This window comes from Xenopus laevis, chromosome 8L (genome assembly GCF_017654675.1).
Source record: "Xenopus laevis strain J_2021 chromosome 8L, Xenopus_laevis_v10.1, whole genome shotgun sequence".
Taxonomy (NCBI): Eukaryota; Metazoa; Chordata; class Amphibia; order Anura; family Pipidae; genus Xenopus; species Xenopus laevis.
This window is the reverse complement of record NC_054385.1, coordinates 119706729-119728608: the sequence shown is the minus strand read 5'-3', so window position 1 is coordinate 119728608 and position 21880 is coordinate 119706729. Positions and strand designations below refer to the sequence as shown.

General features: G+C 38.7%; 1 protein-coding gene across 2 annotated transcripts; it reads left to right on the top strand.

The window, feature by feature from the left end:
- Nucleotides 1-2691: 2691 nt before the first annotated feature.
- On the top strand, nucleotides 2692-21180 carry LOC108699362 (nuclear receptor subfamily 2 group F member 5). 2 transcript variants are annotated; one of them, XM_018231389.2, is made up of 4 exons: nucleotides 2692-3002; nucleotides 4042-4822; nucleotides 15680-16204; nucleotides 19937-21180. In XM_018231389.2, exons 2-4 carry the CDS (start codon nucleotides 4429-4431, stop codon nucleotides 20209-20211), a joined length of 1194 nt encoding a protein of 397 aa, XP_018086878.1. In that variant the 5' UTR covers nucleotides 2692-3002; nucleotides 4042-4428; the 3' UTR covers nucleotides 20212-21180. The 2 variants fall into 2 exon arrangements, with proteins under 2 accessions (XP_018086878.1, XP_018086877.1); XM_018231388.2 differs by having other exon boundaries at nucleotides 2693-3002; nucleotides 15677-16204.
- Nucleotides 21181-21880: the final 700 nt, after the last annotated feature.

The window sequence follows — 21880 nt, the reverse complement described above, 5'->3', positions numbered from 1 at the left end:
ATTAACAATAACAATCAATGTGTAGTCTTACAGATCATTTGTTTGCTTGACGGGGTCAGCGACCCTCATTTGAAAGCTGGAACGAGTCAGAAAAAGAAGGCAAATAATTAAAAACTATAAAAAATAAATAATGAGGACCAACTGGTTTATATCCAAGTGAGAGAAGCTTATATGGGATTCAACAGCAGACGTTAAACTAAATTTAGAGGATTTGTTGGCAAGAATTTGGAATAAGGATTGAGATCAAAAAAGTGTCATTATTATAACATTTCATCTATATCTTTGGACTTTTTTTTTAAAAAATGTTTAAGCCTGGAGCTAAAGAAAAATAAAACTCTTAAAACTTTTATTTGTTGCATCTCCCGAAGTTCATGATGGTAGCGTCATCTGTTGTTTTTAAGGAGTAATAAATCCGATTATTCCGCGTTTCGCTCCATCAACAGCAAGCTAAAATGTGCAGAACAATTGTGACAAGGTCACCCACACAACAGCATTCGAATAACACAATCCCTTTCTGTTCCTGAGACACACAACTCGCACAGCCCCCTGCTCACAAGAAAAATGACTTACTCCAGTTGCCAAGGTACCATTTTACTTGCAAACACCCTTCAACTCATTCCTCCTTATATGAAATATCTAATTACTCCTCGCACAAAAGATAGAAACCTATGAACCTGCCGTATAAGACAACTAATACATACAAATGACCTCCTGCAAATGCTTTCCTTACCATACATTCCCTGCAAAATAAATATATATAATAACACAAGTGCGGGAATAAATGAGCAGTGCATAAATCACACATGTGTAGGAAATAAAGTGCATGTATGGACGCATTTCATTTTAATAAATAAATAGTAAATATTTGGCACAGGATATGTGCCTTGGATAAACGGCACGCATTAATATTGTATAGGGTGCACAAAATATCTGTTTTTAATGTCTGGATTGTGCAACTGAATATTGTGTACAATTATTTTTAAAGAAAGGAAATCTGCTGCTTTTTTGGTCATAAAACCTAAAATTAAATAAATTCTATAAACACGTTATCTGCAACAGAAAAGATAATTTTTTTTATTTGATCCAATGATTTCATTCAATCGATGATGAATGGCGTATTTATTAATTATCATATGCACAACAGGATTATTGTGATCAGTTGTTAGTCAGAGTGTTACCCACAAACCCTATGCATCAGTTATATCCTCCATTGGTCAGAATTGTTGAACGAATGGGCGCTTTTAATTGTAAATATTTTTTTTTTATATTATTAATATTGAATTACTGGATAATAACAGAATGCAAACCAGGATCAGACGATGAAAAAAAAAACAGTGCAATGAATTAAAATCAAAATGCATAATCATGTAAATAGTTCATAATGTTTATTTAGAAATAACGGCGCAAATAAACCATGTTGCAAAAAAATAATAATGCATGGAATTACTTACAGAGTACTTGTGTGTAGCCTTATATACACCATCGCGCCAACTAAACGTAATAATAAAAAATAAATAATACAAATGACAGAATGAAAGAGTCAAAATAAATAAAGAAAAAATATAAACATGAAATAATATATATAATATTATTATAGGAAATAAATACAGTAGAACCCCCATTTTACATCCCCTGATTTTAAGTTTTCCCTGATTTTACATTTTTGTTTTGTGGTCCCACCTATATAATTTGCATAATACATTTCCCCTATTTTACATTTTCCTGGATTTTACGTAATTTTTTTCTGGTCCCCTGAAAAACAAAAATGGGGGTTCTACTGTATAATGAATATATAAATATTCACTGGCAGCCTCTGCTCTGGCTGTCCATCTCCCCACTAAGCCTCAAACCCTTTTTTTTTTGGTGCCGACCCCAACGCATTCATACTGTGTCAGATTTCCCACATGGCTGTCCGACCCCCCTTCCCCTGCTCAATGACACTTTGTTAAAAAAATAAAAATAAAAAAGGGATAAAAAAAAAAGGCAAAAAAACATTTCTGGAGCAAAACAAGTATTTAAAGTTTTTCAAATATGTCTGAGCACATTTTTATTGTATTTTTTTATCAATAAACAAATATATGTTTTTAAAAAAGATGACTGGCTAAAAAAATGGACTTTCAAAAATGACTGGTTAAACAAAACGGACTTTAAAAAATAGAGTTTAAAAAATGACTGGTTAAAAAAATAGAGTTTAAAAAATGACTGGTTAAAAAGATAGAGTTTAAAAAATGACTGGTTGAAAAAATAGAGTTTATAAAATGACTGGTTAAAAAAATAGAGTTTAAAAAATGACTGGTTAAAAAGATAGAGCTTAAAAAATTATTGTTTAAAAAAATAGAGTTTAAAAAATGACTGGTTAAAAATGACTATTTCAGATGTTAAGCCGCAGCAGTTCCTACACTGCGGTTAAAAGATTTAGGGACATTTCTTTAAATTGTCGTTTGTGAAAAAAAAGCCCCCTAGCAGGTGATTAGGGAAAGCATGCCACCCTAGCACAACCCCTTTAACACCCATCCCATTATAGGAGGCAGCCCTCTCTCCCACCCCTCCATATACCGTAGCCAATGAATGGGGATTGGCTGTGTAGAAGCCCCACTTTGAGTGGAGCAACATCCCTCCCCTTGGATAGTGTGCCTGCCCCAATTAGGAGTGTCTCCATGGACACATTGTAAATGAGAATTTTTTGTCAGACACCAGTGCCTTCCACACCAGCTAAAGACCATCACTTACTAGTGACTGCAAGGGGTGGGGGGAAAGGGGGCTGGGATTTGAGAAAGAGGCAAAATCTGTGTCACTTTCAAAAGTTTCTCCCCCTTCTCATTTGTGTGGGCTGCAAGCTGCAACGTTGTCTTCAGAATAAGAGGAAAATTCAGCCTTCACACACAGGCGTTTCGAAATTCAAGGAGCAAATGTGAAATCTGAAATTCAGCGTGCCGAATTGGGACAAAACAAAACAAAAGGAAAGAAAAAAACAAAAAAAAGAACGCCCAGGTTGCAAACAGGTATTGTGTTTTTCTTTATTTATTTAGCTTTTCTCTTTCCCAAATCTCTTCTGTTGTGTGCGGTGATCTCTTTCAAACGGAGAAAGCCCTGCTCACAAAAGCGGAGTGCATGCACCATTTGACTCCCAAGCGCCTATAATGTCTTCTATTGTTCATTTCCCAACAGCAAATTCCTCTGCAGAATAAGCACACTGTAAAAAAAAAAAAGAGGATTAAGACTGATGAAAATGTTTAAATTGCACAGCGAAAGAGAAAAAGGAAAATAAAAAAAAAAACCCTCTATTGGGGAGCGTTTAATATCGTCTCGAATGAATAGGAAATTGCCAAGGAGACAAAACATTTGAGAGAATTTTAATGCACATACTGGAGTTCTGTAAAGTTGCCAGACATTTTTCTTTTTTTTTTTGTTGTATGTGTTGAATTGTGTGTTGATAACATTCAACCGCACAATAAAAATTCTGTCCACAGAAACGTCTTTAGGCTGACGGAAGTAATTCAGCTCCATGTACCTTGGATAAAGAAATCTAATTTTCTTACAGCTCGAGTGAATAGCAGCATGTGACGAAGGACAAGCTGTTAGCAATTTAACCCGTTGCGAGAGCCACTACATCTTTAAAGTATTACATTTCAGGGTAGAGTTAATTTCTAAAAAAAATAACCCTCAGGGGGGAAATAACTTTCTCATTCCTGATGAATATCATGCCGATCCATCCCAAATTCCACTTTTGTCTTTTCATTCATTGATTGAAAGATTTTAAAAAGATGTCCAACTTAAAATTAATAATAAAAGTAATTACATTTTCTCTGCAGATTCCATAAGAATTCTACATCTGATTTTGTTGAATTTTGTTACCGGTTTTTCTAAATTAAGGCATTTAATCATCTATTTTTATAAGAGTTGTAAAATTTCAGTTGGCGATCGTTAAATCTGCTCTTCATATAAATTTTTTAGTCTTTAGAAGAAAATTTTGAAATTTTGAGATTTGCTCTAAAAAAATGTAAACTTGCTAATATTTGCTGCAATTTTTGTGTTTTTCAGGTTTCTTTGCCCTGTCGGTGTCTGTCCCAGCTACCACACACTGTGCTCCATATAAATATAGATTGATAGATTTAGACACACATGGACATTTGTGAGTTGGGTGCATGACTTTGCCGCCCCCTCCCTCTGCTGTTGGAAGGAGGATCTAAAGGCACATTCACGTCTTCCTGTTTTCCTGGAGAGGTTTTTTTGGACTCTGGACACGCTTTGGGGAAGCCTGCTTTGGGGACGGCAGCGGATATTTTGCTAAAGCGACGAGCTCAAGCCCGCAGAGTAAACAAGTGACTCTTTTTGCATTGAACTTTGTAACTTTGCAGCTCCGTGCATTGATTCTACTACCTCTCCTGCGCCGTTGCCTGCTTCCTGGAGCATTCTGTGGACTGTATTATGGCCATGGTGGTTAACCCTTGGCAGGAGGACATTCCTGGTGTGCAAGGGCCTCAGGTGAACAACCCACCAGGGCTCTGCAATCAAGATCCAGGTGGTACCCCTCAAACACCCACCACCCCAAAAGGAGGTATCCCTGGGCAGGATCCTGTTCATTCTGGGGATAAAGGGGTACCTAATGTGGACTGCTTGGTGTGTGGAGACAAGTCAAGTGGGAAACACTATGGACAGTTCACCTGTGAAGGTTGCAAGAGTTTCTTTAAGAGGTCGGTGAGAAGGAACCTAACCTACACGTGTAGGGGCAACAGAGACTGTCCCATAGATCAGCATCACCGCAATCAGTGCCAGTACTGCCGCCTGAAGAAGTGTCTCAAAGTTGGCATGAGAAGAGAAGGTGAGTCTGGTCAAGGTTGGGGGGTGTCTTGCACATTGGCTATTGCACAGGCCACTGCTAAAATGCAATAAAATAATTCTAAAGCCAAAAACAAGTTAAGCTTACAATGTAATATTTATTTTATAATACAATTACAATTCTCATCGTACTAATGCAGCTTTTTTCTGTTGGTATTGTCTGCATGGCGCCCTTCTCTCTCTCTCTCTCTGTGTCCTGTGCCCTTGCATGAGAGTAGTAAGCGTAGTAAGTGCTGGATAAATTGGGTGACCGACTTAATCCCTTTTTAGGGCAGAGGGCTCGTAAAAGAAATACTTAAGGTTCAGATTACAACTGTGGAATACCAGATACCAAAATTATCGTGCGGGATAGAGCCAGCTGTAATCCTGCCGGGATAAAATAATTGAATTGGTTTAAAAACGAGTGGCATGAATAGCAGCTGAAATGTTTTTTAGGGTCCGAAAATATCTGTGCACAGAGTATTTGTATATATTAATAAGGGACCACAAACTCCAAATATTTCATCATTACTATAAGTAATTGTGACTACAGTTATGGGATCTATTATCCAAAAAGCTTGGGAAAAAAAACCCAACAATGCCATTTTCTAAAATTTCCTATATAAACCCAAAATGTCTTTCTTTTTCACTGAAATAATGTATTTGTTTGTAACTCTGCCCCACTGGTGTATGTTGAAATGTTTTTCAGTGCCTTAGTGCTTGCGCTCCATAGATTGACCCCAAGTTCCCAAAATTTGGAAAACAAACCAAAAAACTGTATGAATTATATTTTCATTGCATTTTAATATTATGAGATATTAACCATTTTCTACGCCCCTGTCCTATTTGATAAAAACTATTTAAAAACAACAAAAGGGCTTAATTATTAAAAATTTTGTTGAATTGGCATAATAAATCACACTGAAACTTCTATTTCGGACACCACTTTAATATTTTGTAACAGTTTTACATTAATAATGTCAATGCTTTTTTATTTTATAAAAGTATTTCACTAGGTGGAAATAGAGTATGTGTAAGCATGAATAAAATCAGTATTTAGTATTCTAGGATAGGATAAAATACCTGTTTTAAAATTTCTAACATTTAGGATAGATTTCAACTGAAACTGGCTGGCACTGAATAGCTGCCAACTGTTCCTGATTTCCAGCCCCTAATATTGACTCTCTGGTCCAGAAAATTGTTGCTTCTGGAATTCTCCCAAGTTTTTAAAATGCTCCAACTGCATAGGGGTAATTAAATAACTGATTTATTCAGGCTGCCATCTATCAGCAAAATGAAAAGGTGTCACGAAACAATCAGATTGTAATAAATACAGGCTGTATATTGTGCTATTGGCATCCCACGCCCGGTTCTAGAGCGAGCTGCATGTGAGACACACTAACCCAGTGAGATATCCTTGGAAATTATTTTCAGCAATTATTTTTAAAGCAAAATTGCTGAAATTATTTTCGGCTATTTTGCTTTAAGAATTCATTTATCCCATGTAAGATTTATTAACTATAATCTGTCAATTTTCCACTGGTTTAGGGATGTTTTAAGGGAAAACAAAAAAAACATTGCCTGCAATAATTCTAGATTTCTATGTAGTATATTGTAGAGAAAGGACCTTGTGCAGCCAGTGATTACTTTTAAGTGATCCGGTTTTAACCCTTCCGTACCCCTAGCATGGACGTGATGAGGCAGGCTCTTTAAAATGCTCCCAGACAGCAAAGATCAGGTAGAGTGACATTCCTGCACCTTATCAGATGTGTGTGTGAATGCTGGCACTTGCAGGCCATGGATGCACCTCGGCTATAATAAGCAACTGTCAGCCAGGTAAATGGCCACTCAGGCAGAGATAAGTCTCTATGTACGCACAGAAGAGGAATTCTGACATGCTTGTCTAATGCTTTAGAGTCAGAACCCCAAGCAATGATAGCATGCTGACATCTTATCTACTGAGTGAGAAGTTTGCACAGGGAGATAGGAGCAGATTTATGTTGGGGAGATGTGTGTGCAAACATAGACCCATGTGCTGCTGTGTGCGAGACATACATAATAGATGAGACATATATAATCAGATGAGACATACATAATCAGATGAGACATACATAATCAGACACAGGAATTACCTATATGACTGAAATAGGGATGGGTTTAAACTGAAGGGAAATGCCCAAACTGGAACCCCCAGCCAAAAGCTGAAGGGAGTTACACTAGCAAGAAAAGCATTAGCCCCAGCAAAAGATGGCCAGAATAAAAAAGAGATGATGATAGATAGATAGATAGATAGATAGATAGATAGATAGATAGATAATAGATAGATAGATAGATAGATAGATAGATAGATAGATAGATAGATAGATGATAGATAGATAGATAGATAGATAATAGATAGATAGATAGATAGATAGATAGATGATAGATAATAGAGAGATAGATAGATACAACCCCTGTATATATCCCCACACCCCTGTAAATTGCACGGAAACAAATGGCATGCTGTCCTTTATTTTTACATTTCCTTATCAGCAGCAGAGAGATGTCACCTCCCTGTGTATACTGTATACTCCTCCAGCACATGTACAACTGGTTCTACCATTGTCCCACATGACTGGGTCCCGCAAGGTGAACTCACACGACACCAGCTCATTCCACTGATTAGAACATTTGTTTAAATCTATATTTGTCTATACATATTCAGGCATTGCCCTATAGGGTGCTGGGGGGAAAGCCAAGGTTTATTTATCCAAAATATGCAACCCCTCACTTGGCAAATATTGGAAAAATCAGCCAAATAGTTTCTCTCCCTCACTCTCTCTTCTCACTCTAGGAATAAAAACTCCAGCATTGGCTCTGCCAGTTGCTATATGTCTATCTGTCACCCATGTGTCTCTTTATATTCATATATGTCTGTCTAGCAATAGATCTTTGTGATATATTCGTGTTTTCTGTGCCTTTCTATATCTGCTGTCTGTTTGCCTTTATCTAATAATAAAGGCAGTGATGATCTATCTATATCTATTATATCTATCTATCTATCTATCTATCTATCTATCTATCTATCTATCTATCATCTATCTATCTATCTATCTCTATCTATCTATCTATCTATCTATCTATCTATCTATCTATCTATCTATCTATCTATCTATCTATCTATCTATCTATCTATCTATCTCTCTATCTGTCCAACTGTCTGTCTTTCGGTCTGTCTATCTATCAATATGTATGTCCATCTATCTATCTATCTATCTATCTATCTATCTATTTATCTCTCTATCTATCTATATGTCAATCTATTATATATCTGTCTGTCTGTATATCTATCTTTCTATATCAGTTGACCTGCCTTTGTTTCTATTGCTCTCCTATATATAACTGTCTGCAGTGACTGTTTTATGTATCTATACATTTTTACCTACTGTAAACTGTTTACATATCTGTCTCTCTAGCTGTCTGTACTGATATATCTAGATCTATATATCCATTGTTTTATATATATATATATATATATAAAACAATGGATATATAGATCTAGATATATCAGTACAGACAGCTAGAGAGACAGATATGTATATATATATATATATATACATATATATATAGAATATCAAGTTTTGCAGGGATTTCTGGGTAAGGCAACAGTAGTTTGGTTATTGCTTTTCAAATAAAACATACTCTTTTGCCACTTGTAATGTGAGTCTGTCCACTAGAGGGGGCTCTTTTGTAAGAGTCTTGGGATAAGGTTTTCTTATCATGGCTGCCCCCAATTACCAATAAACATGATTACCAATAAATAGATAAATGAGTCACTCTGTGTAGCATAAGCTCTGCAAATATCTTCTACTAAGCAGTTATAGAAAAATAATATATATGTTAAAGTATGTATCAATAACATTTGTTTCCACTTTGAATCAACAGTCATGGAGGTAATGGTTCACCCCTTAGATAAATACTTGTGCCCTACGGTGCTGTGGGAACATCATACCAATAGCATTTTGGGTAATGTATTAAAAGGCACAAATTTGTCCAGGTCTAGTAACTGATAGCAACCAATCAGTTCTTTGCTTTCAAAGACATGTAAATGCTACCTGCTGATTGGCTCCTATTGGATACTATGTATGCAATACAATATTTGCACCTTTCATTGCATTACTGCTTAAGAATCTTACTTTGCATCGTTCCATGTAATGTCCTCTCCATTTCAGTTAGAAAATAAGCCCAGTATTTAATTCAGTTATGCCCAGCCTAATGTTGGACTACAATTCCCAGCATTCCCTCACAACCTGCAGCTGTTATTAAAATGCTGGGAGGAATAAGCAAGACCCATTTACTTTTCTGTAGAGGTCGGTATCCGTGAAGCAACTTGGAACATGTAATTAATCCCTTTCTTTGTGCAATAGTCTGGTGATCTTAGCAGGTCTCTTAAATTGGCCATACATAAGATCCGCTCGTTTGGCAAGGTTGCCAAATGAGCGGATTTTAACCTGATATTCCCACCAAAAACAGGATGATATCAGGTTAATCTGATCATACGGCCCTAGGGCCAAGCGACTGGATTACAACGAAGGAAATGGGCGCATACGGGACGAGGACATCAACTAGCCAATGCGGTCCTCGATCGTCGTCAACATTATACATGCCCGATCGATATCTGCCCAATTTTTGGCCTGATAACGATCAGAGAGACCCGTCGGAATGCCCCCTACATTGGCAGATAAGATGCTGAATTGATCTAAAGGACCAATATCGGAAGCTTTTAATTGCCCGTGTACGACCAACCTTAGTTAGCTACCTTCTTGCTCTACATTGTTTCTGTAGTCAGAGCCAGCAGTTCAGAGAGTAATTTGCCTTCACAGATTTAGTTATTTCACTTATGCAAAACCTGAGATACCGAATCTTAGACCCTTATAGAGTTTACAAGAAACCCTAGGCTGGCTTTGTAGGCTGGTGGTATCAACTACCACGTTGGGGCCCATGACAGCCATGTGTAAGTGGAGTCGCCTGTGACTCTATAGTAGTTGCATTTCATTTTGGCAAACTCTCTAAATTCCAACTGTTATTTGGACACGAGGTCCATCATGTTTCCATTCCATGTCTGACCCTTATGGTTTCTCATATCACAAGGCTTCCCCCGAATGACTTGTGTCCCAACCCCGAGCTCCCAGTGGAATCTGTAGTAAATGAATGAAATATCTACACTCATACTTGTGCTGGTAGTCAGGGCCTGTAATTATTAGTAAAGGGTGGGATTTTTCCTTTGCACTCCCGACTTCCTGTTCTTATCACAGTGATTTGGAAGGGACAAAGGAGCTTTGCTTTCCCTTGCTTATATAATAGTCATATATGGATTTTAATAAGGTGTGATAGATTTTATGCACACATCTGGCAGATTTAAACCTTATTCATTTCGAACCCTAAATTTTAGCTGCAAATTAAATGCTGTATTTTTATTTTCAAATAAAAATCTTATTTTGTTACCCAGTTTTAAGTGTTGAACATAATTCCCTTCTGGCGCTAAAAAAACTTTTCATGGAAACGAAATCTCTGAAGCGTCCAGTGTCAGGTTGTTACGTTTGTGACTGATTGATACTTTCTAAAAAAAAAAAAATTCTTAGAAACCTGTATTTCGGAATATTTGGCCGAACTTTGTTTGTCTTTTTATTTTTTTGTTGCACCTGCCGGTTCCTCAAAGCCTCAGGTAAATTGTTCTGATTGCGAGGCAATTACAGTGTCAAACTCCGTCAATCACGTTCGCCCCTGCTGAGCTGAAAGTCTTGAAATTCTGGAATTTGAGAAAAATGTGGAACGAATCAAGGCTTTTAAATAAAGCTGAAATTCTAATATTTTGGAAAAAAATATTATTAATTATTTAGCACCAATATATTCCACACAACTTTACAGAGATTATATATCAGTTCCTGTCCCAGTGGAGCTTACAATCTAAGGTCCCTATTACATGCCCACACATTATTTTAAATAAATTATTAGGCTCTTTGCAAACAGTGCCCTGGTTGGAATCGAACCCAGGACCTACGGTCCTGGGTTTGATTCCAGTCAGGGCACTATCTGCAACATCTTTTGTGCAAACTATCTTAGATCCAAACCCCCCTTATGCTGTGTAAACTACAATACCCAGCATCCCTTGACTCTCTATTACAAATGTATTATTATTATTATCATGTCAACTTTTTCTACATAGCATATACATCAGACATATGACATATAAATACTGCCTAATAATAGAAGAAAAGAGGGCCCTAATTCTATTTCCATGTATATAAAAATAATAAAAGTATACAACATAATCCAGTATTTTTCTATTCAAAAAAAAAAGAGATGTATCAATGGGTCTTATTGGCCGGTACAACATGGGCATTTGTTTCTATAATTAGAAGGATTTTCCCTGCATATGACAAGGGATGAATGAGCTATTAGGTGTTTGTTCAGAATCCGGTAATTGTACTCAGCTCAATGCGACGTTCTAAAGAGCCTGTCAGGCCGACACAATGGGCCGAGTGCATCTCGCCTGCAAGTGTTATAGATTTATAGCTTCATAAAATCATTTGGGTTTCCTTTTCTTATTTTGCCTTTCACATGCTTAGGTTTTGTTGGGAGGGAATAATTGCAGTATATAATAATAATAATAATAATTCCCAAGCATCTACACATTTTTATATTTTTCCTGCAGTCTCTGTATATATTTGTAGGTGTAACCAGTGATCAGGAAGGGGAATAATATTTAATTGCTCTGCAATCACAACAGGAAGTGTTTTCAGTTCATTGTTTTTTTTATTGACGTGTGCACGGGTTCCCCAAAAAAAGCAGCCCCTAAAAAGGAAACCTCAACTGTTTATCGCAAAGCGAGAGCAAGGTGCTATAACTGTAGGGTTAGTGTGCATATGCGTACTTTATATGAGGTTCATCAAAATGCAGCTTCCTAGTCTTATCTGGTGGGCGATGTTGGGAATTTTAGTACAATAATTAATATTTAATTAATTGCCTGCACGGGGTATATTGTATCGTACACAGGGAGATCCGCTCGTTTGTCGATGTCACCAAATGAGAGAATCTCTCCCCGATATGCCCACATTGAAGTGGGCAATATCGGGCTGATCCGATCGTGGGCCCTAGGGTCCAACGATCGGATCAGAATGAAGGCCATACGGGCAGTCGGATTGCGGGACCGCATCAACGAACAGATGTGGCCGTGATCCAATGGGATTTTTATACCCTGCTTAATAAATGATCTGGCCAATTTTCGGGCAGATATCGATCTGTGATGCCCGTCGGGGGGCCCCACACACTGGCCAATAGGCTGCCAACTCGGTCTGTCGGCAGCTTTTATCGGCCCATGAATGGCCTTAAGGCTGAGACTGTGATCCATCAGAATGCCGTAAATGGGAATCCGGTGATTCCTGTCGCCTGTGTGTCCCTAATATATAATGATGGGCAGACAGAAAGAGAGAACTGTTGATGGATAAATATAGAAACATGGAGACAAACACAGTGTCATGTAGACAGATACAGAGATATGTACAAAGCTACAGAGACATGGAGACAGATACATGTTGATAGACAGACAGATGGATAGATATATAACAGATAATAGACTATCACTGGACAGAAAGGGGCATTTGGCTTGACACCCCCAGGAAAAATAATAGAAAAATTACTATTACAAAGTGTTTAAAAATTTGCAATATACTTTGGGAGGCCCATTTATCAACATTCTCATTTTTGGGGTTTTAGAGTTTTGAAACCACAAAATTAATTTTCTCTAAAACCACAAATGCCGCGTCCTTTATGAAATGATCCGAATATATAAAAAGCACAAACGGAAAAAAAAAAATGCTGAACGATCAAAATTAAAATATGAAATCCTCTAAAAATTTTAGTTTTTTTGGACAATTAGTAACGGGGAAAAAAAGCTGAAAACCCCTAAAAGTCTGAATTTCTAAAAAAAAGAACGGTACAATGGGATCAGCGCAGCTCCCAGTCACTTCTAAGGGACCGTGACGGTTCTTACTTGGCGAAGTTTTGTATTAGAGTTTTAGAGTTTTTCGTGGCTTTTACATTTAATACAACTTGAAATTTTAGAGTTTTAGAGAAAGAAAAAACAGGAATTTTTAGAGAAAGAAATCGATTTGTAAAAAAAAAAAAAAAAAGAAATAAAGAAATCTAAATGTTAGTAAATAGGTCCTTAAGTGTGTATGTATATATATATATATATATATATATATATATATATATATATATATATATATATATATATACATATATATATATATATATATACAGTATTTTACGTACAACTTGTAAGGGGATGCTTTGTTGTCAGCAAAGCCGGAGCATTAATTCAGACATTCCTGCTGTATGTTATTCCCTGTCAATCTGCAGATAACTACAAAGAGAGACAGAGTATAGAGATAAATCATAACTGCTGATACAGCTTCAGAGAGATGTGCGCAGGCAGATACATAAATGTATAAATACTATATTTGGACAGAGATGGATTAATATACGTCAGTACAGACGTGGGATCCATTATCCAGAAACCCTTTATCCAAAAAATTCCTAATCTCCCATAGACTCAGCTTTATCCAAATAATTCACGTTTTTAAAAAAAAATGATTTCCTTTTTCTGTGTAATAATAAAACAGTAGCTTGTACTTGATCCCAACTAAGATACAATTAATCCTTATTGAAAACAAAACCAGCCTATTGGGTTTAATTAATGTTTACATGATTTTCTACTAGACTTAAGGTATGAAGATCCAAATTCTGGAAAGATTCATTAACCGGGAAACCCCAGGTCCCGAGCATTCTGGATAACAGGTCCAACACCTGTATATAAATAATGTTTTGATATTGACGGACAGACAATCATAACGAACGTTTGATAGCTTTAAACATCAAGTAACTTTAGTATAAATAAGTAGCAATGCCTTTTTGCACTTAATCTGCCATTTTATTTGCCCAGATCTATGACCATTTAAGATAAGAAATCAAGCTCAAATGACCTCAGGTCCTGGGTTTGATTCCAGCCAGAGCATAGTATCTGTATGCTATCTGCATGTTCTCTTAATCATTTTATTATATTCTGTTTTGCCTGCATTAAGTGGCCACGCATTTCACAGATGGCTGCTATTTTTTTGCCCAGATCTTTGACCATTTAAGATAAGGAAACAAGCTCAAAATACTGCCTCGGGTCCTGGGTTTGATTCCAGCCAGAGCACAGTATCTGTATGCTATCTGTCTGTTTCCTTGGTCATTTGTTATATTCTGTTTTGCCTGCATTAAGTGGCCACGCATTTCACAGGCAGTTCTGCTGATAGATGCTTATCCAGACACTTAAGAATCAAGTGCCCTAAGCCAACTTGCCCCAAGCCGCTCAGGTTCTGAAGTGGAGAGTGGAAGATAGTGAAGCTCATGTCGGCATTAAACTACTGAAAAAAAAGGAGGGGGGTGACGGCTGTTATAACTCTTGTACTCTTGTTTAGACATGTCAGGAGAATTATGATCTATTCACCTCTGTAATTAGATGGCTGAACAGCTGTCTGGCCCCCAATTAAATCCAAGTATCCATTATTTTAATTAGCCGTCCCCTGCGCACCCATCTTAAGCTGACCCATCCTTCCCAATATTCATACGCAAGAAGTAAAACTATCTGTGTGATTTTAGCGATTAAATGTCTTCTTTGTGCACACACACACAATGTTTTTATTGAATATATTCTTTAGCAATTCAATTCTCTGCACTGCTGGTTCTGACTTAGGAAACACTGCAACATCCCCTGTATAGAAGCATACACGGTTGGCTTTTGCAACATTGTCTCGGTGGTTTCAAAAGCACCGAAAATAGTAAATGCTTAATTAACATAAATTGTAGAGTGGCTAACAATTATATACAGCGATGTGCAATATATTGGCGCTATAAAAATACAAGTTAATAATAATAATTTCTGACCATTCTTCTTTTTATGGGTTTATAGCCCCTTTAATTAATTTAAACCATTTCTAAAGTCGAGCTATTCGTTTGTGCTAATAAAAGGCAAAGGCTGTCGGTAGAAGCAATTTGGTTATTACATTTTAATTTGATTAAAATTAGAATTGTCAGGCAAATGCCCTCTAGTGGCCGTAAGTAACAATTTCTTAGAAATTGTATAAATGTACAATACAGTATAACACTAATACATATTTTACCCTTAACAACATTATCACCACATTCTACCATTCTTTGCATTTATGTTGGCTACTGCTTAAAAATGCATTGTTTCATTTCACCACTGTATGGTTTATTATCTAAAGATAATAAAATATGGCTCACTCCCAAAGGTCCCATACAGTTGTAGGCAGGAATAAATGGTGGGGTGATGGGTATAAAGTAGTAAGATGGAGACAGCAATGCTTTATCTCACTGTTGTCCTAACATGGAACTCCTGTTGTTGGCACCCACCAATGGCCGAAAGCAGAGATATCCTCAATTTCTGGTAAATGATTCCCCGGCAGGCAGATCTGATTTTTGGGCTCAAATCCTATAAATCAGATAAGGCCACCTTCTTCTCAATGATTAGCTAGTGTCATTGGGCCATCAATGGTTGACAGGAGAAGGAGCTAATGACTGGCACTGTAGTGTGACTAGCTTCATATTCTGACTTTTGTGCCCCCTCTACAATTAAGAAATGTTATTGATCCTCACCTTTACCTTAAGGTCAGAATAATTGTCACTTATCATTTTTATTCTGCCCATGGCCTCATTTTACAGTTCCATTGTTGTCCATTCCAAGATCTGTTGCTGTGTCAGATTTTGCTGAAGCTGAATAGTGATCCAAACTTTGTTTTCTCCTCCACAGCAGTGCAGCGCGGACGGATGTCTCACCCACAAACCAGCCCCGGCCAGTATACTCTTAACAACGTTGACCCCTACAATGGGCATTCATACCTAACAGGATTCATCTCCTTGCTTCTCCGAGCAGAACCGTACCCAACCTCTCGGTATGGGGCACAGTGCCTCCAACCGAACAACATCATGGGCATTGAGAACATCTGCGAGTTGGCCGCTCGCCTACTCTTCAGTGCTATTGAGTGGGCCAAGAACATTCCTTTCTTTCCTGACTTCCAGCTCTCCGACCAAGTATCCCTGCTTCGTATGACATGGAGTGAGCTGTTTGTTCTTAATGCAGCACAGTGCTCGATGCCCCTCCATGTCGCTCCACTGTTGGCAGCCGCCGGCCTCCATGCATCTCCGATGTCCGCTGACCGTGTGGTGGCCTTTATGGACCATATTCGAGTCTTTCAGGAGCAGGTGGAAAAGCTGAAGGCACTTCATGTTGACTCTGCAGAATATTCCTGTTTGAAAGCCATAGCTTTGTTTACACCTGGTAAGTAATATTTTTGGCTACCACTGGTATACAGTGGTACAGTACAAGTGTAAGTTTAACAAAGCCACATTGGGGTAACAAGGGAGAAGACCAAACAGCCTGAGGGAGAGTGGACTTTTATTGTAACCTCAGGTTTTTCTCTTCACCCTATGTCACTAAGTAGGCTTGGTTGGCAGGGGAACATAGGATATGATAGAAGGGTCGCAAAAATAGTTTTGGTGGGGGCTACAAGTTACACCTTTGTGTAGCAATACTGACCAATGTTCTGACCACCCTTGAGTTTGACGTTGCAGTCATGAACATGTAATCAGTTTTCTAAGGGCATAAAGTTAGGACCACAATCAATGTCGTCATGTTCATCAGCAGTAACTAGTCCATTAAGAAAGTTTTAATGGCAAAAGCCAATCCGCTCCATCTGTTGTTCCACTATATTCTCCATCATCCAGCTGCAAGTGAATTATGGGAAGTTTTTTTATTAGCAGTTACAGTTTCTCCCATTTCTGCACCAGGTGCTTTTAACAAGGGCAAGAAGGAATTGTTAGGGTTTCTTCTTTATTAATTATAGTCAATACTGACAATCCATGGAGACAGGAACATTCTGTGCAATTTCCGTGTAGAGGGCAAGTCAGGGTAGGGGATTCACTCAAGTGATGCACTGTTCCTGGCATTACAATTCATGGGCCCTTAAGAGGTTTGAAACTAAGAGTAGGCAGCAGAGGCATCTGCCTAGGGCACAACCATTTTGGCGAAGGGTGGGGGGTGAAGGAACAATTCTTGAAAAATATGTTTATTGAGGTATAAGTGGCAGAGCATTGTAGCTCATCACTAGACCAGCTGTCTCTCCTCAACCTCCCTGTGTCAGCTGGTCTTGGAGGCACAGATAGCCACTCAGGCCTTGGGTGTCAAAGTTCAATGGCCCAGCTCTGACCCTTATCCTTGATTCCTGGCTATAACTAGATGCAGTAAGACAAACACAGCTCTTAACTGGGGTGTGTGCCCTATGGAGTCCTTTTCCTCTCAAACTAGAAGTTATTAACATTTATATATAAAGAAGCAATTAATCTGGAGACTGCTCAGTCATTATACTTATCCTGGGCTCTTCACCCAGACTGTCCATCGTTCACATTCTTGCCCGAGAGGAGCTTCCTTTTTCTACCAATTCATCAGTACTGACTTCTTGATAGCATCCCATAAAATCTATTCTCCATCGTCATATCACTTAAGTTAATAGCATTGGTAACTAGGATCACACAAGTGGCATCAGAAACTACCCTAGGCTCACTGTCTTTAGGGTGTTCAACCAGGGGGTCTCTTGAGGTGTCTGTGCATTACCATCTCACATGGCTGGTAGACCTTTACTCTTATATCACTGAGGTTTTTAAGCTGTTTGGAGTGTTTTGAGAGGGAGTGTTTGAGTCAGATTCAGGGCGGCTGAACACAGGGCTCTAACAATGGACCCTGATGATTTATTGCTGGTGAGACAAAAGTGGTAAAATGGGAACCTCGCGGGTCAGATATGTAATGTCAGGCAGCCATACAATGTCATTCTTGTAACTGTTTCAGTTGACCTTCAGAGCTCTCCTGCCACACAGCTGAGCTAGTCAGTCCGGATGGGGGTCTCTGTTAAAGCAGCCCACCTGCTCCCATGACACACATGCTCTCTGGTAGCTCAGGCATTAGGACATAGAGTCCTTACAATATATCTGTCAGATTTAAAAAGAAGGGCAGAGAAGGCATTTGCCTTTGGGTCCCTGGACCACAGTGAAGCTACAAAATGATATAGATATATATTGAGTATATGCATAAGGCTTTATGATTTAATCTCAAACTGAGGCCCCTTAACCTTCCTTCATTGAAAATGGACCCGTCTTCAGTAAAATCACAAGGACACTATCAATGAATGACAATGGGGGCTGCACCTCTGCATCTGATAATAGAAATATGTTTACATTGCTATAGGGGGCTGGGGGTTAACTCTCTGGTGGACCTAATATACAGTACAGGGTATTTTGGATCCCCCTGCTGCAGCACTCAGTGGTTCAGTCTTTTTTGACCTCTGCTTAAACAGGGTGGTTATAATTAAATGCTGGCCTAATTGGAGCCTTCAGGAAATGTAGCAGGACATCTGTTCCGACATGATTAACATACCAAAATGAGAAAGTGAACGGTGAGGGTACACACAAATACAGCAAGACGAACCGAGAGAGTACAATGCTTTCTAGAAACTGGACACCATTCCCCCCCAAGGCTTAGGGGACCCTAAAATAATTTTACTGCATGACCATGTAACCTGGTCCAGCCACTATCGTTACATAACTATTTGTAATTGCACTGCTTCATTAACTCCAAAGTAAGTCATTTAGCTAGTATAAACGTGGCAACCAATATAGGAGTGAGGACGCTGGGAGTTATTGTTGAAGAACATTGCAGAAGGACTACAACATAACGTGCTTTATTCCATTCAATATGGAGCATTGTGTGACCTTGGACCCAAGGACACTTGTAACTTAGGGCCAGTGATAAAGGAATGGAAAGTATTTATATGGTGCTTTTCTCTCTCGGAACACAGTTTTCTCTCTTGGAACTCAGTGTTTATATAGTATATATATCCTATTTATATAATGCTTTTCTCTTCTGGAATTTAGGTCAGGAACACTAAGGCATTGTCGGCCTATTGTCAGGCACAGTAAAAATGCTGGGATGTAGCTGGGGTCTGCACATACGCTCAGTTTCACCCTTATTCCACCCTTCCACCTGAACCTATATTGGTTTTTTTCTTTGTCAGGTCCTTAAAGTTCACCGAACTCCCTAGGCCCATATTTACTTGTAGTTTCCAAGTGACGTTTGCTGTCAAACATGCAAGAAATGAAGGTAGATGACATTCTTAGAGCAATGTTCAGTTCATTGCTATAAAAAGGAGTTGGTTTATTCATTTCCCAGGGCATTGGTTCCTGTATGCTCCGAAATTGCTTTTTCTACACATTATTTAGGGGTGGGAGCTGCCGTATTGCTTCAGACCAAACATATCTAAATAATATACAAACCTTCACATAAACATTCTAGGTTCTTGGGCTGAGAGCTGTGATCTGCTCAAATGACTACTACTGTGGTGTCATCTAAGAATCAGTTTAATATACTCTTAAATAGAGTAGATCAGAGGTCCCCATACTATGGTGGGGGGGGGCTTGGGCAGTGGCAGGAGGGACTCAGCTAGAAGGCTAATTAGAGTCAAATATAAATAAAGTGCCATTTTCTCTTCTACATGCTCCTAAAAGCTTAGCATGTAAGTCATCATTCACCAGAGTGGGATTTAGATGAATAAATTCTTGGAGCTATGGCGGATATAGCAGTTTTCCTATATCTGTAACCTTGAGCTAAGGATACGATCTCCAAGGTGGGCCTTTGAAGCCTGACAAGCACTAGAAATGACTAATAATTGACATGAATAGGTATGGGGGTAAATTTATCAAAGAGTGAAGTTCCGCCACTAGAGTGAAATTCCTCAGCTCTCAATTCATTTCTATGGGATTTTGAAAGGCGTATTTATCAATGGGTGAAAGTGAAAGTTCACCCTTTGATAAATATGCCTATAAAAATCCCATAGAAATTAATGGAGAGTGGCGGAATTTCACTCTAGTCGCGGAACTTCACTATTAACTTCACTCTTTGATAAATATACCCCCTAATGTTTTGAGGACATCCATAACTAACTTCAATCCTGTTGTCTTCTAGATGCGGTGGGAATAACAGACATTGGCCACGTGGAAAGCATTCAAGAGAAATCCCAGTGTGCCCTGGAAGAGTACGTCCGAAACCAGTACCCAAACCAACCGACGCGGTTTGGGAGGCTTTTGCTCCGCCTTCCTTCTTTGCGCATCGTCTCCGCTCCTGTTATAGAGCAACTTTTCTTTGTGCGCCTGGTTGGCAAGACCCCCATTGAGACTTTAATTCGAGACATGCTCCTGTCTGGGTCCAGCTTTAATTGGCCCTATATGCCTATGCAGTGATGGGGTTCATAGTGCTCCTCAGACTTCTAACGCCCCACTAAAGAGGAACTAGAAGAAGCCTTTATTGTCATGAAAAAAACAAAGCTTTCCACCATGGCCAGATAATGAAGATGATGCTCAAATAGGGTGTCCATTGTCTCCAAGCTTCAAGTACAAGGCCTTTAATGATGGACATTGCTCTTATAGACACATTGTGGCTTCCTCTGAAGTTTTATTTTCCTACGTGCTGTCAAGGTAAAAAAAAGGTCAACTCTGCCAATGAAAATATTGCCTATCATGACCTCACCGATTTGGTGTGAGGACTCTTGCCCACAAGATAGACTTACGTTCATGGCACATCACCCCTAATCTTATCATGGTGAATCTATGTAAAAATCGAATTTTGGTACCAGCAAGTGTCCCAACAGGGGAGAAAATAAATCAAATTTCTTTTGGTGTTGACAGCATTTCCCCCTCTCAAAAATATTCTTCTCGTTTAGCCCTGAAATCAGGAGACCTCTAGAAAAGATGGACAATAAATGCCTCCTGGGTTCTGACAGATGGTTCTTTTTGATACTGATGGACTCTCATGTGCATTGGCTACTCTTAACTCCAATAAATTTAAAAATAAAATCGGCTAGCACTAAAATCTGCAACAAAAAGCACTGAAAAAGCCCTGGCCACTTAATCCCCACCCCAAGTTGGGGCACTGAACAAAAGACTATTTATATAAGAAAAGAATGGGCATTTTAAATGTATTAACTGCCTGCTTTTTCATAAATGACATGTATATTTTTTCCATTCCCTCCCCCCCCAACCTCCCGCCTTCCCGCGCTGTTCCTCTGCTCTTTATTCCGATTATGTATGTTTGTAAGATATTTTTTTGGAGTGAATTGTGGATTTTTTGGAAACCAGCAACATAAAAGACTTGTTTATTTCGTTTTTGTTTTTTTTTTTGGTGGATCTGAGTAATTATTAAAAACAATATCTGCTTAGATCTTTCTATCGGCTTTTTATTCTGTTGATGGGTTCACTTAGCGTTAATTTACTGGGGAGTGGGGGAAAATCCTATGACACACGAGGGGGAATTTTTGGATGTTGAAAGTTGCTGAAAATTGTGTTGCATGGGAAATTCTTGAAAGTGTCGGCTCGGACACTCGAGTTGGCATTCTCTGGCGACAAAGAACACCAGTGTGGAGCTTTCAGGCATTCCTGTGGAACACAATGGGTGGCAGCGAGGGCAGATTCCAGGGAGGGGGGCAAACACTTGAAATCCAACCCCTGTGCTATAGGCTTAAGGCACAATACTCTGTTTAAAACTAAGTTCAGCAAAAGTCCATGTACGGCTTGCAGTGCAAATGTATTGCGGATGGTGTTTTAAAGGAGAGCTAAACCACTGATAGCTCCTGTAGAATCTCCCACCCCAAGTACATTGGTGCCGGCAGATAAAAGTCCCAAGCACATTAAACAAACTCCCCTTGAGGGGTTGGTCGGAGGTCCAGTGCCTAGGGCAGCATTATACCCAAATTCACAGCTGATGGGGGACTTTTTAATGCACACAGAGATGTAGTTAGGGTGGAGGTAGGTGGGCCTCTGCAGGGGAGCTAAGGGGGGTTTAGTTCTCCTTTAAAGAAACATACTCATACAAATGTGTAATATTGTATAAAGTGTAAGTATTGTATAAGTGTAG

What these genes read in the sequence shown, in the direction of transcription:
- LOC108699362 (XM_018231388.2), top strand. Translation starts at nt 4,429, where the DNA reads ATGGCCATGGTGGTTAACCCTTGGCAGGAGGACATTCCTGGTGTGCAA. An exon ending in AGTTGGCATGAGAAGAGAAG is followed by an intron (nt 4,823 to 15,676) that starts GTGAGTCTGGTC and finishes TCTCCTCCACAG; the next exon opens with CAGTGCAGCGCGGACGGATG. An exon ending in CATAGCTTTGTTTACACCTG is followed by an intron (nt 16,205 to 19,936) that starts GTAAGTAATATT and finishes GTTGTCTTCTAG; the next exon opens with ATGCGGTGGGAATAACAGAC.